Source organism: Daktulosphaira vitifoliae, unplaced genomic scaffold (genome assembly GCF_025091365.1).
Source record: "Daktulosphaira vitifoliae isolate Bord-2020 unplaced genomic scaffold, ASM2509136v1 Scaffold_2, whole genome shotgun sequence".
In the NCBI taxonomy this organism is placed as follows: domain Eukaryota; kingdom Metazoa; phylum Arthropoda; class Insecta; order Hemiptera; family Phylloxeridae; genus Daktulosphaira; species Daktulosphaira vitifoliae.
In genome coordinates this window covers 10,500,304-10,516,260 of record NW_026099573.1, presented here as the reverse complement: position 1 = coordinate 10,516,260, position 15,957 = coordinate 10,500,304, and the positions used below count along the sequence as shown (strand labels likewise).

The 15,957-nt window shown below is 24.2% G+C and overlaps 1 protein-coding gene across 1 annotated transcript; it reads left to right on the top strand.

Annotated features, from left to right (window-relative positions):
* Positions 1–488: 488 nt before the first annotated feature.
* LOC126897586 (uncharacterized) lies at positions 489–7,831 on the top strand. Its single transcript, XM_050671299.1, has 4 exons — positions 489–805; positions 2,301–2,698; positions 4,919–5,031; positions 7,380–7,831. Exons 1-4 carry the CDS (start codon positions 524–526, stop codon positions 7,715–7,717), a joined length of 1,131 nt encoding a protein of 376 aa, XP_050527256.1. The 5' UTR covers positions 489–523; the 3' UTR covers positions 7,718–7,831.
* Positions 7,832–15,957: the final 8,126 nt, after the last annotated feature.

Below are 15,957 nucleotides of genomic sequence, written 5' to 3'. Positions count from 1 at the left end.
ATGAAAAAAACTGTTGTAAAACAAATAGGTATTTTTTAATGAATTTATAGTAATTAAGTAGTATTTTTAAAATATTTAAAAGAGAAAGTTGAAAAGTTCACGAAATGAACCTTAAGTTTTGATATTAAAAAATTAAAATAGACTGAAGAAGGTTTATATTTCTATAATTGTTGTATTTTAATTATTGCAACCAGAAAATGTAATTGATAATATTACACATAATGCAATATAATTTAATTAAGATTTATTCTTATTATATTCATACAAAAATTATTAATCAATCAATAGAGATTGTTGATTTTTTAAAAATAATTTTTTTTAATTCACATAAATTTGATTATTTTAAATCATTATTGTACAAAGTTACCTTGTAAATTATAGCATGTTTTTTTTCATGGAAAATAGTTTATTTAATCTACAAAAAATAAGTTTATTGGGTAATACTGAAGAAGTATAATAATTATGATATTTTAAGTTAAAGTGTTAAAATGTAGTCTTTATTTTACTGAAATTTTGAACCCATATGGATTTCAATAAAATTATTTACGTTACAATTTTATTGTTATTTTTTTCAATTGGAAATATATGCGATGTTGTTGGAGAGTGTAATAAATATGAAATAAAAATGGAAATGGAAAATGGAACTTTTACAGAAACTACAAACAATTTACTTGCAGTGTCATTAGAATATGAATCCGGCGAAAAAAAATATTTTACTTGTCTTGTAAAGTGTAAACAAACTGATAAAATGTGTTATGCAATGTTAGCAGCACATGTAATTGACAGTGATGTGACAGACATCAGGGTAAGTAAATAATACATCTGTTTTTTTTTTATTTTAAGAGGGCTTTCAAGTAAAATCTATGCGAAATGAAAAACTACTAGTAACTAAAAATATTAAACCTCAAAATCTTTTGTATAAGCACCAGGTTTTTTTAAGATTTATTAATTTTGAGATTTTATCTATTTTAATAAAATGAATAATTTTACTATTATTAAAGAATGAAGTCAGAAGTAAAAAATAAATAAATAAAATTGATAGCTCCATTTTTCAAAACTCTTAAAAAAATACTAGAAATTTTTAACATGTATCCTTGCCTACCAAAAAATTATAAAAACGTTTATTCTTACGTGATCAATTGTAACTATTTTTTTGTTGGATACTTGAGATTTTTTCCTTAATTAAGAAAAGTTTAAATCTGGTTTATTATACTTTTGTTTTTTATAAAATACAAAACAAAATTATATTTATTATATATAACTTATTTTTGTGTACAATCCTTAAATTAAAACTTTCCAACATCATAGTCGCAATCTGAACCAAATTTTTGAGGTTATTAAATTTAGTTTCCTTTATCTATAATACAATTCATAAATATAAAAATAAATTAAGTTATGTTGTGGCTTAGACACTAAGTTCTTTTAAATTGGGGTAATGTTATTATAAAAATGCAAGATTTAATACTATATTTTGTGAAAGTTTACTGTTAAATTTAGTAAGAGTTACCTAAAAAATCGCTGGAGAAAACATGTTTAAAAATAAAATAATTGAAAACATTTTTTTCTTAACAAACCTAGTTGCTTTGCATCGAATTTATTAAATTTAAGGTTAGACTAACAGTGTTGGTCTTTATGATACTGCCTTCTCTTTGATGATTGACAGTTGACGCGAAATTTTATATTTCAGAGTCTAAAATTCTTAAAAGCCTTAATTTTACTCTTTTCTGTGTTTGTAACAATTTTCTTCTGCCTATAATAAATGTGTACCAAGTAAGTTATAATATTGATAAATAAATAATTTCCTTTAAAATTAAGTCGTAAAAAATACTTTAAATGTTTATTAACTATCAAAGCATCCATTATATTACTATAGGTTTACTAATAACTTAATGTATAAATTATGATAAATTCTATATTATATTATATTTTGTGATAGAAAACACTCGGTCTTTACCATGTCACGCACGTAGTGTGTATCATTGATCTAAGGATTAGATATTGTGAAAAAAATTATATACCGCATTTGACTGAGACAAAACGCGTAAAAACTTTTTAATACAATCCTTAAAAATGTAAAATAATAACTAATACTAATACATACTTTATATGACCGTGCTTGGAAAAATCCGAGTGCACCTGTTTTTGAACTAAGTTTTAGCTCAGTTAACATACTACAATAGTAAACTGTAATATGTCGTATATTATTTAATCAATTATCATTTAATAAGTTTTATTTTAAGAAACATTAATATATTTTTTTAACTACGATTTCAACTAAAATTTGTTTTCTATTTAAAAAGTTAGTTTATAAGATTGAAAATGGTAAAAATGTGGGTGTACCAATTGATCTTGAAACTGATGTTATATTTCATCCGGAGTATGATCCAGATACACACATTGGAGATATTGTTTTACTTAAAATAACCAAAGATTATTCAAATATAACGTTAAGTATAAAATCGAGTTCTCCATTTAATTTTTGTCCTACATTATACGAACTTTATCCTAATTCCACTGTATCTTATTCTTTTGTATCTCGTAAATTATCTCTGCAAAAAGAGGTTTATGATAGCTGTTCAAATGTAAAGACATCTTTGGATTCTTTTGAGATGGTTAAATATATACCTACGGATTTTTATGTTAATGGAAAAGAAACTAAGAATCAAAAACAAGAAAAAAATTCTAAAAAACGTGAAACGTAAGTAATTAAATTAAGTTTTAACTTAAAGGGTGTTAGGAAACATGTTTTATTGGGAACAATTTTTTACTCCGTGGATTAAAAAATGTTTATCTTATTTTCATTATAAAATCATACAAATATTATACTTATTTTCGTGGTGAAAAACCATAAAGAATATCTACTTAGTTATAATCAAAATGCTTTTTATGTCTTATGCGAGGAAAGTAAATTTTTACTGGCTATACACTTTTCAAAGATTTAAAAATCTCAAAAATGTTTTTAATATAATTTACCTTAATAATCAATCTCCATGAAGTGAAAATTGTTTTTAAAAAAGTATATTAAAAAAGCAATGTAATTTTACCAGACCTGTTAAAAGCTGCCTTGAAAAAAATACCATCTATAAAATGAAAAGGCTATTTAATATCAAGGCTAGCTAAAAAAATTTGACCAAAATAAAAATAGCATTTTTAAGTTGAAAATTTAAAATCGAAAATCGTAAATTTTAACAAAAAATAGTGTTTTTTTAACTACGACAGCCGTTTAAATGTAGAAGATAAAGTGTCGGGACAAATTTTTTTTTTCATTTTATAGTACATAAAATAAGCTTTAATTTGATATATGTTTGAAGGACGCAGTTTTTCCGGAACATTTTCAAAAATTAAGCTGAAAAAGATAGTTTTTGTAAAAAACTTGCTATTATAAATCCCCCCCAATGAGCAGTTTAAGTGATATCAAATGAAAGGTAAATATCTAAGGTTTTAGTATAAAAAAAAGNATGAAAGGAAAATATCTAAGGTTTTAGTTTAAAAAAAAATTATGTTGATTTGTTGATTTTTGAAAAAGTTATGGAAGTTTTAAGAAAAAAAAGTGAAAAAAATGACAAAATTTGTCGATTTTTAAATTTGTAATTTTTTTGGATATTTCCCCCATTTTCGGGGAACGAGGGAAAATTTTTCAATTTTTAAGGGTAATGTCTTCAACTAGATACGATTTGTGATCTTTTGACGTATTGTTGAAAGAAATCGGTCCAGTGAGAGCTGAGAAAAAGTGGCAACAGACATAAAAAAAAAACACATCATAGTAAAATTAATACCTTCTCAGCTTCGCATCGAAGCTAATATATTTATAACATATACCCCCAAAAAATTTGTCTTGATATAAAAGCTATAAAAATATAAAATTGCAACTAAAAATAATAATTTGGCTATTTTTATAAAAAAAAACTGTATATTTTTTTAGTATGGTATCCATTTTCACCTTGAAGATAAATCCCGAGTACAATTTTTTTTATCATAAAGTATATAATATAAGTTAATTTAAGATGCATTTAAAGTTGTCAGGATTTTCAAAACATTTTCAAAAGTCATGTTGAAAAGTTAACTTTTTAAAATATGAAAAGTTTCTTTCAACAATTACAGAATAACAATCTATACTTGTCTCAACTATGGCACATCCACACTGTGCCACGACAACTCTGTGCTACCATTTTTTAAATTTATAGTTCTTTTTTTATCATCATTTTTTTTAAATTATTGTTTTTAGTTTAAAATTCTATATTATGTTGGTTTGTTTTAATTTTAGTTTGCCAACTTTTAGGCAGTAAAATAATTTTTTTAGCCGTATGTACAGTTGAATAAAACATAAATGAATTTGTCGCTGCTGAAGAAGATGCAACTTAGTAAAGCGTTTGTTACATTCTTTAGTTTTGTTCTACTACACATTTCTTTTCACCTGTAAGGCTAATACCTGTATAGTACATTTACAAATAAATCCTCTAAACCATATTGAACTCCTAGCAATGCACTTAGTTCAGTTAAAGTTGTCATTTTATTTCATTTGAAGCTAATAAAGTGGAGTGGTTAACATTTAAAGAATCATCCTTTATAATTTACTGCAAACCTTAAAATAATTAAACAAAAAGTATCCCAAATATTAATCAATTAAATATTTTATCACAATTAATACATTATATGTATATTTTTATTTTTATTACTACTATAATTATACTGGCTGTGTAAATTATTGGCTCATGGCTATGCATGATTTAGAATTTATTTTTTGAAGTGAAGGCAAAAGAAATAAATTAAATCGCATATTATTTTTAACTCGTTACTTTTAAGGTACCATTTTAGGCCATTGCTTAAATAAAAGGTATGGTAGGGATTAACATCTCACAAGACCCTACTCATAGGTACACCAATGTACGCAAGTAATAATTTATGTATTGTTCAACAGTAAATATGAGCATTTGTTTTTCAATATCACACCAGCAGAAGGAGTATTAGCAGAAACTGGATTTTTACTTTGTGATAATTGCATAGCCGGTTTATATGGATTTAATAATACAGGTAAAAATTATACAGGGTGATTTTTTTATCATAACCCACACAATTACTTACAGAATAATAACAATTTAAAAAATTGTTTTTATTATTATCTTTAGTTACACATTATTTTTGAATTATTAACTATGTAATACTTTTTAAGTTCATCCCTTATGCCTGGTAAGGGTGTCAACTTTGTTTTTTTAAATGGTAACACATATTTTTAATTTAATAAAATGTTTGAGTTTTTAATTCAATAATAAATGGCATTTGAATTTTTAATAAAACTTAATTTGTTTATTAGATATAAACATTTAAAGTTTCAAATTTTTGAGTTAATATATAGGTATAATACACAAGGGATTACAAATACAGGTAGCTAATTGGTTATTTATGATATTGCTATCACAGTCACGGATTGTTTATTATCAATTATGACTATCAATAGATATACTTTTTGTATTGTCAGTTAGTGTATTTATAAACTCACAACAATGTACCTTACTATCATTGATAATAACAATGCTGTGTATCTGCTAATATCGATGTCATAAAAAATCAATTAGCTACCTATATTTGTAATCCAATAATTAAAAAAAAATTGTTTTAATTATTATTATTCTGTAAGTAATTGAGTGGGTTATGATAAAAAAATCACTCTGTATATAATTTATCAAATTTATAAAAAGAATAAAATTATAAAAAATATTAATAAATTAAGTAAGAAATTTAATTTTGAATTACATATATACAAAACATTTAGGCGCATATTAGATGTTTTTATAATTATTAGTACATTTTTAAATATATCCAAATATTTTGATAAAAATAGGTAAATATATTTATTTTATATTTGTTCTTCGAAAAAATATTATTTTACATAAAAAGTATTAAGAATTATTATTTTTATATTACCTTGTTCAAAAATTATAGTTTATTAATTGACAAACGGATTATTCGAGAAAAATACAAACAATTGGGTCAATCCATATCAAATCATCCAGAGTGGTTGCATAAACTCAATATTTAAATATTCTTTTCTTATTAGACATTGTATATTTATTAATTTTTAATTTAAAGTTAATTATAAACTTATTTATTACTATTTATACACTACTTTGGTTTATGTGCACAAAATTACATCTATCACTTTTCAAATTTGGATTAAAATATATGGTTCAAGCAAACGATATCAAAAAAGGTTATTGCTTTGCGATTTAAATGAATTATACGTAAAATTTAAATTAATGAATCCACAATTAAATTATAATACTGAATAATGTTAATATGATGTAAAAAAATGTTGATTAAAAAAATTGTATTTCATCGTTAATTTTAATTTTGAAAATGTCATTATTTTACAAAAACAAAAAAACCTTTCTCAAAATTACTTAAAAAATAAATTAAAAATTTAAAAATCCTGTTGATAATTACTTGACATGTTAGAAGACCTCATAATAAAAAAGTGAAAACATTTTCAAGCCTTAAATATAAATATATAGGTTTTAGGAAAATTTTTACGAAATACCGGTATTTTGCATTTTTAAAACTTTGATAGGTCATAAATCCACTTTCACCAAAAAAATGTTCTTTTGGCTATTTTTTTAAATTTAAATATTAAGCAACTCATGTGTGATATTTCAAAAAAATTTAAAATGGTCGTGCGACCACTCTGGATGATTTGATATGAATTGACCCAATTGGAAAATTAGCCTTGGATATGAACCTAATTCAACCTCCTTCTTATTTTTCTTCGCCTTAATACCAACTACTTGGGGTCGGCCAAAATGTACCAAACTCAACCAAATTTTTAAAAGGAAAGGAAATGTATACCTGATGCATCTAGTCTAAATACATGATTGCTATTTCCAATAATTCCTAAATCTAACTAAATTTTCATCAGTAAAATAATCTTTAATACAGCGAAATTTTGAAAAAGATAGCTATTGGTCAGAAGATTCTATTATGATGCATTACATAAAAGAGTTTTCAATTTTGAGATTTTATTACATTTTAATAATTAACTACCATTTTTTGGAATTGGTAGAAATATTTTTGTAATTATACCAGCCTACAGCGTACGTAAAAAAATTAACAGTTTTTCTATTTTGGGAAATTTAAACCTTATTATAATATGGAATATTTTAAGTTTATTTATGTATCTGGTATCAATTTTTATTTTTAAATTAATTTTATCTCAATCCATTCACATATGAGCAAATGAAACTATGACATGAAAACTGAAGTTTGTAGTGATTTAGTATTTATAAAATCTTTAAAATAGGTAACTAAATTAAATATATATTTGTTAAAATTTATCTAACGAATGAAGATTTAGTAATAAATGAACATAAATTTTATGTAAATTTCAGAAGACAAGTGTCTCCAATATACACATCTATATTACTATTCACCATGGATTACATATATTTTTGATAGAAAAGAACCTAATAAAACAAAACATGGTCTTCGTTTTCATAAGTGGACCAAAAAACCAATAACACTTAGTACAAAGACAGGACCAACATTTGCAACTGAACGTGAAAAATCTGAAATGTACTACGAAGATATTAACGCGTATAGAGATGTGCAGTTTGTAAAAAACCCTTGTAGTCATGCATCTACAATTTTTTTTTTGGAGTTTAAAGTTAATATGTCAACATTTTTGTTGGTGATTTTCATGTGTCTCTTTATATATTTAATATTTTAATTTGTATAATTTTAATTATGTCTGTAATTATATTTAACTATAATTACATACATGCACTGGAAGTTTTTAACACGTACAATATGAGGGAAAATGTTGACAAATAGAAATAAAAATGTTTTATTTGTGTATGAATTTTTGATTCTTTTTTTCAAAATTGTATTATTTATGTGTATTAAAAATATCATACGTCAGTATGATAGTTTTTTGAGAATTTTAGATCATTTATCACAGTGTAATCTTAAAATAGTAATAAATAATGTTGTATGATATGTCCTAATTTAATTAGAATTAATTTTTCTAATCAGGTTTTGTTTTTTGAAGATTTGTGACTATGTAACATAAAATAACTACCACTATACATGTTTATAAATATATTTGTATCTTGCGAAAAATTTAGATTAATCATAAACCGTAAAATAATAGTTTAAATAATCGTTATTCTATGTAGATTCTATTTTTACCAGAAGTACTAATTTTAATTTTTACATATATTCAGAATTCTGTTAATACATTTTATTTGAGCCATTTTAAAGGAATCCAAGTTAGTGCAATTTTATTTTTGAATATTTAGTAGCGTAGAAATATTTTTCGTTATAGAAAGTAATATATCCCCTAATCATTCTAACACTATAACCCCAGTTATATTAACAAGTTTTATAGTATATTAATACAAATTTGTACTGGGCAATGATGTATTTGGAATAACTTAACAAAGTATATAAATTCGATCTCTACAATATAAGTTATTTTGTGAACCACGAGATTTAACGCATTTAATAAGAATATTGGTATAGTTGAGATTGCTTTATCATTTCATTTCTGAGATATATTACGGACAAAGGAAGAATGACATATAGGACACTGATATAAGAATTTCTGCATTTGAATATCAAATCATTATTTATAGTTTATTTATTTACTCTTTAGTTTTTTAAAAATGTTGGATAACTATTTAGAATTTATGTTTTAAATCTTAATAAAGAGAAAAACAAGATGTCGTTAAAACTTTTAGACATTCTCCCAATTTTAACTATAAAAAGATTACTTTGATAATGTTTGAAAAAAAAATGTATGAGCTTCGCATTTATACTGTACATACTCAAGTATTTCTTGTAAATAATTTATAGTCTTTGGCTATAAGTCATCAGCATTTTATAGAGCTAAGAACTTCAATAAATTTAAAATAATCACTGGATTATTTTAAGTTCTTTTAACGTTTTTCAAGTTATAACTAACCCTATTCAATGATAGTACCTATTGAAGTGGATAAATTAATTTCATCAAATATTAAAAAACTTAAATAAAATTTCAGCGTTTTAAGGTTATTTATTATTTTTGATTTATATTTGATAAAAAATAAAATGACATCATATATTTTTATATAATAATAATGGGATACACAAAAATAAATAATTTCATCCATTGAGGATTGAATTTGAATTCATAGTTTCAAAAAACGTCACTAATATTATTACTGTTATGTTAATTAATATATGATTTTTTGGATACAAAATACAAATTACTTAAAGCGTATTGCGTTTTAAATTATACATTTTGTGTGCTTCTGAAATGTATTTAGCAGTACATTCACAGTTTTCGAGATGTTTAGTTTCTACCATAGCATATTTATTGTTCTGAGAGCAACAACAACTTATTAAAGGATACAATAATAAAACTATGCACACAAGTATTATTGGCAAATAATTGATCCACTCTGTCCATAAATCAAAGCCATTTTTACAAGATTGATCACTTTTATACATGTCATCGTAACTGTGAAATAAAAACCATGTGTACCCTACGTTATAATTTATCTATTACCGAAGCTTCATTTTATTTTTTAGTGACTATACGAAGTATAGTCGGTTTTTTCTGAAGCGAATTACATAAACAATACGAGAATCGCAAATTATATCAAGTTGAAAACATTTCCCACATAAGCCAGGCAACCAAGTAAAAATGGTAGAAACAAATCCCAACCAAAATCTTTTTAAGATTTGTTTTTAGTAGGCTAAAAGTCTCTATTTTAATCAGATCAGAACATTTTTTCGTACGTTCAAGAAGGAGCGTTTTTAATTTCTTAGTATAAATTACAAATACAAAAATAAAAAGTTGTATACAATAGTTGTCAGTCAGATATTTTTTGACAAAAAATATGGCTATAATTTGTTAAAAATGTATATTAATACTGTCTTTTTGTCGAGATAACTTAAATATGTTTTATCCTAATTATATTTTTTAGCTTCATATCGAAGCTTAAACTAGTCCTAATGAAATTTTAATAGAGTACATTAGAGAAAATAAACTATTTTTTGGTATGCTTTTTATGAAAATCGACGATAAACCTAAGTATAAGAAGTATCATCCCACATGAAAAAATTTGTTTTTCAACTCAATTTTTNTAATAGAGTACATTAGAGAAAATAAACTATTTTTTGGTATGCTTTTTATGAAAATCGACGATAAACCTAAGTATAAGAAGTATAAGAAGAAAATGTTCTAGAAAATCTGTCAAATTTTAACGTATATCAAAATAAAGTTTTTGATGTGAATTACAATATTAAAAAATAAATTATCTGACGGGTATTCTACTATAAGAAATCGTAAAAATTCGCGATTTTCATAGAAAAATTACTTTAATATTTGAATGAAAATTTATATCATAGTAATAGTAAAATTATAAATATAAATATTTTGAAATTAAGCAAACTCGCGCCTAATCGACTTTTATGATGTTAATCACTATCAGATATCATCTATACTGTCCCAAATATGCGACGTCTCATTTTTCTGTTTTTTTTTTTTCGAAAATCTAAATATTTGTTTATATATAGGGATGTGAAACTGTAAAAACTTACTAATTAACTTGCGTAGTAAATTCTGACGGTAAAGAATTATAACTTGATGAAAGTTCTGCACTTTCTACGTTACATGACGAGCTATTACTACAATACTGTTGAGACTCGATATTGATAGGGTTTGTACTAATAAAATTTTCATTTACAACTGGTAATGTTTGCGTTTCATATTGGCCATCAAAGTCTGTCGAATAAATGATAGACCTTTCAACATTTTTCGTAAATTCTGTATGAGCTGGCAAAAATGAATTAACCGACTTTTCTGTTACAATAATATTTGTTAATCTACCCTCGATTACTTCTTTTAAGGGTTCACTGATACTATTAAAGTAAATTTTTGTTCCAGAATGTACTGCTATACTTGATAAAACGATTGAAAACACACAGAAAAAAAATTGGTATAACATGTCAAATTAAACTTGACGAGGGTAAAACATTATTACATATTTAGATACCATAAGTATGAGTTTTAACATTTATCTTACAAGATTTTAACATCATTAGAAAGTGATTCTATTGATTAAGTTTAAATCTGTTGTTATGTACAAATATTTTGTTTCTATAGATTCAACATTTTAAGGTATTAATGATTTTCATTGCTATTTTGTGTAGTGAAAATAGTATTGAGTTTACTATGATGGATCCTGCAATCAGGATTTCTATCAGACTTGAACCCCTAATAATATCCATTAAACTCTGGCGCATTATCGAATAGTTATATAAACAGCCATTCCTCCTCCTATTAGCCATGACAAAGCTTTGTATTATGTAAAAATTAGTCAAATAATTTAATATTAGTCACTCTGACTGTTGAAAAATTTTAAATACAGATCTGTATTAAAATATTAGTATAATCTTATTATTTTAATTAGGAAAAATGTACTTCGAGATTAAATATTTCGTGGTCATATTTCGTGGACTAAATTACAATGATTCTTAATAATACAATATTTTATCTGTCTATGAGGTTATAAATAATAACTTAGTTAATTTACACTGAATGTAAAGGTTCTAAATATGGAACTTTTTTATTTTTGTCATTTATTGTAATAAATGTAAATTAGTGGTATAATTTCCTCTTGTTAAGTATAATAGTTGAAAAAAGAAGTCTATTTTTTTTAAATATATATAATGTATATATATTATAGTTGACTTAGTATTAAAATAAAAATTGAAAATTATCTATTTTAAGTCTTAATAAAACAGATTTATTTTAAGTCTATTGGTAACTAAATGAAATGTTAATAATTTCAACCAGAAACGTCCTTTTGTATTATAAATTTCATTTGCTAACATATTTCTCCAATTTACCTTTGAGAATTTGATAAGAATGAAGTCACTTGTTCAGAAATCATGATTAATATTGTAATATTATTTCAAATTTCTTTTACAGTACCTGTAAACATATCCAAATATTTATTACTCATAATACATAATTACATATTATATATATATATATAAGCTTTAACATTTTATAAAATTATTTTATTTACACAAAAAAAATTAAATATTTATATAAATTAAAAAGTAACTAACTAGTATGGTTGCAATTGATTAAACCAAATTTTTTGTCAGTCAATGTCGGTAAGATATTCTTTACGGATCTTAATATTATTTAGATAGTAAATTTCAAATTACTAAGAATTGAATAGAATTAAGTAAACTAACAACAATCGCTATACTCTTGTAGTATATGAAAAAAGTCATGTGATATATGGCAATTATTCTTTTGTTTCAATAGCTATGACTTGACTTGGAATTATTTCGACTTTCATTAAGGCTCATCATGCTTTGTTCTTTGTTATATAAAACTATACATTCACATTCGTCACAAAACAATTTGAGTAGTAAACCATCTTTATGACACGAACCGTACAAATACCAACAGAAACACATAAATAGTTGGTACAGTAGAAATGTTACTGTTAGTAATATAATTGGAGTATATCTAGTTAACCATTTCGGAAGTTGATGATAAGCATGTTTTACATGTCTACTTTCATCGTCATATTCTTCAACGTCACAACTGCGTAAAAAAAAATCAAATTTACTTTTTGTATATAATCATTCAAAAATAACATTAACATGAATCATTTAGGGCCAAGTCAATCCCACATTGATAAATTATACAGTTTTGATATTATACAAATTTTACACGACTTGTAATATGAAAAATAAGAATTTTCATAGTTTGAACAAAATAAATGAAATGTTTTCAATATTATTAAAAACATTTTCTTAGGGCTCGTTCTAGTGAAATACAATATTGCAATTACACATGCAACAGACATCGCAAATATGGAGTCGTTTTCTGTTAATGAAATCAATTAAATCCTTTGAAGCTTTTTATAAAATAGAAATCGCGGATGGCGAAACCATTTTAAACTGTACAAGTATTTATTACAGTTCTGAAATCAAAAGGAAGTCCTTACTATGTCATCACTATAATTTATGTACAAAAAAATAATTTATCTTTGTGGTATTTGAATTTAAGAACTAATATTAAGATATAACATTAATCGAATTTCTACTTTGGAGTGAGATTATTTATGTACTAATAAATTATATGATCTTCAAACACTTGCTTTAAAGAAACATTATGCTAAATAAATTGTAGTACTTTAATAAATTAAATTATAAGAAATAAATCATGAAATTTGATTTGAGTGAGGAATTCTTGTGTAATATGAAAATGTTTCAAGGGAACTGAATAAATATACTATAAAATTTACTTGATCGATTAAAAAAATACTCTCTTCCAAAAGAACTCTGTGATAAAATTAAGACTTACTTATTTTGTACTGACTGATTTTTGGACAAAGAAATATTGGTACTGAATGTTTGTACTTTAATGTCTCTTTGTTTTTTATACCGAGATCTCTCGTGTTTGGTGCAGTTTACATTTTTAAAACTTTTTTTTCGTAAATTATTGTTTTTTTTAGTATGCAGTGTTGTATGAGTAGATACAATGCTACGAGTCTGGTTTATGTTTATTGATAAACTAATTATTGGTTTGGCGTCTGTTGTTACACGAAATACAGATTTTGTAAGTATCAAGTCACCATAGTTTGGTAAAAACAAATCCATTAAACATATGTACCAAAATTTCATATTTTATTTTATAGTTTAAGGAAATTTATAGAAACATATATGAAAAATTGCGTCTTGAATGTAAATGGATAATTCGTCATCAAACATTTTCGATTATAAAACATTCCCATGGAGATTATGAAATAAAAAAAAAATATTTTTAATACAAGTTTACTTTGTTAATTTTGTTTACAGTAATAATAACTATAATTTTTAGACTGGCCGGCCTTACAAATCGCGTTTTAGGGGTACTACTATGTTTATGACTTTTGTCTTTAAATATATAATAATTAATCCTATTATAAATATATAGGTAAAAAAAATGTGTTAATTGTACACTAATTATTGAAAAAGAATAGAAACTATGAAAGTGTGGAATAAAGGAGCATGCGGGCAATTTTCATGATATTTAAGTGGTTGACAAATAGTACATTTTGAATACATGATACAACTTTTAATATAGCTTTAGATACATTTAATGAGATTAAATGAAATTATTTTGTGTCTCTTATAAGTAATTTTTGATAAAATTAACTTTAACACTCGACTGTTTTAATTGTTTTAACATGATACTATTTACCTTATACAGTTGGTGAAATTTTACAATATTTTTTTAGTATTATTTTAAATGCTTATTTTATGAATAAAATAACTTAAACCCCCTTCATTATACTTATTCGATAAAAGTACACTTAAAATCAATGGGTATATTGTTAGGATCTGGTTAGGTAGTCATAACAATCAGAGACTACTACTAAGAATTTTAGGTCATAGCAAATAGAAATATAACATTGTAAAGAGAAAAATGATAAAAGTATAAAAATTAAAAATAAATATCATGAATACTACTGATAACGGCACATTGATTATTTTCGAGTATGTTTCTTGTTTATTTTTATACAATTTTAACAAGAAAATATACATATGATGAGACGGGGTAAGTTGTCAAATAGGAAAAAATGACGAGTTCAATATTTCTTATAATCAACATAATATATAATAGTACATACATACTAGCATAATAGTCTTCTTGTTACTCACTAGTACTAACACACATGCGCGAAATTTAATTTTGGTTGTGGTTAAAAATTCATATTTCATGTGCTTTAATGTAAAAATTATCAAACTTTGAAAGTATTAGTATGTTAAGGTAAATTTTTCAAAATTCTCTCTTAAGTATTCTAAAAGCATAATTTTATACCTATTAATTCAAAAGAATCCATTTTTATATAATAGTTTAGTTAAAAGTTTTACAATTGTTTTCTTTTTTACCTCATAACTGAGAAAGGTGCCAAAAATGACCAAAATTTCAGAGAAACTCATGTTTTTTCTATTAGTAAATGGATGATATGAATGAATACAATTGTAGTTTTAGACTAAATATTGAAGTTGTTCTCACGCAAATTTCAAATTTTAAATTCATTCACAGAAGTCAGGGAAAATTGTAGTAGCTTATACTCTCTGTCTTACTCCACCTTATCCTATTTATAATGTTTTTTAGTCTATACCATGGACAATATTGATTTTATAGATAGTAAACTAAAAACACAATAGAAATAGTATTGATATAGTTTGTTTAAGTAACCATGAGATGTTTTAAGATAGTATCTATTTAAACGAGAAATTCTAGTTGATTCTTGATAGTATGCTACTTGGACTAGAACATATAGCTGACACAGTTTCTGGTTTAAACGTAACGTTAAATCAATAGGCGAAAAGGAGACGCAAAAAAATATTACTTGAATGCGCTGGAGTGAAAAAAAATGTGAACATGTACGTTTGAGATGTTCAACTTCACGTGTTTGCTCGTTGCAGAAATATAATAATATAAATATATTAAGAAGCAATGAATAAATGTATTTTTCAAAAAAGAAAAAATATGTTAACGGGTAAAATTAATGAATTTATTTAAGAGTTCTTTCCTTTTACTTCCTGACTTGATTTAAACATTCATTTTTGACAGCGACATACTTGAAAAAGAGGTTGGGTCTATATATTTGACCTAAAAGGATGTTAAACAATTTTAAATGAGAGATTATCCATTTGTTAGGTTATCGATTATAATATGTTAATTTTTTTAATATAAAATATATTTATGATATTGAAGATAATATAAATATTTAAATTATATATATATATATATATTACAATAAAAGTATTATTTGTAAATTTGTTGAAAAATCTCAATATTTTTTCCACTGTTAAGCGTGTCAGATATATAACATCAAATGTGAAATTCGTTTAATTAATATTCAAATCAACATTAAGCTTTTTTTTGAGAAAAATGCAAAC

What these genes read in the sequence shown, in the direction of transcription:
- LOC126897586 (XM_050671299.1), top strand. Translation starts at nt 524, where the DNA reads ATGGATTTCAATAAAATTATTTACGTTACAATTTTATTGTTATTTTTT. An exon ending in GTGATGTGACAGACATCAGG is followed by an intron (nt 806 to 2,300) that starts GTAAGTAAATAA and finishes CTATTTAAAAAG; the next exon opens with TTAGTTTATAAGATTGAAAA. An exon ending in ATATGGATTTAATAATACAG is followed by an intron (nt 5,032 to 7,379) that starts GTAAAAATTATA and finishes TGTAAATTTCAG; the next exon opens with AAGACAAGTGTCTCCAATAT.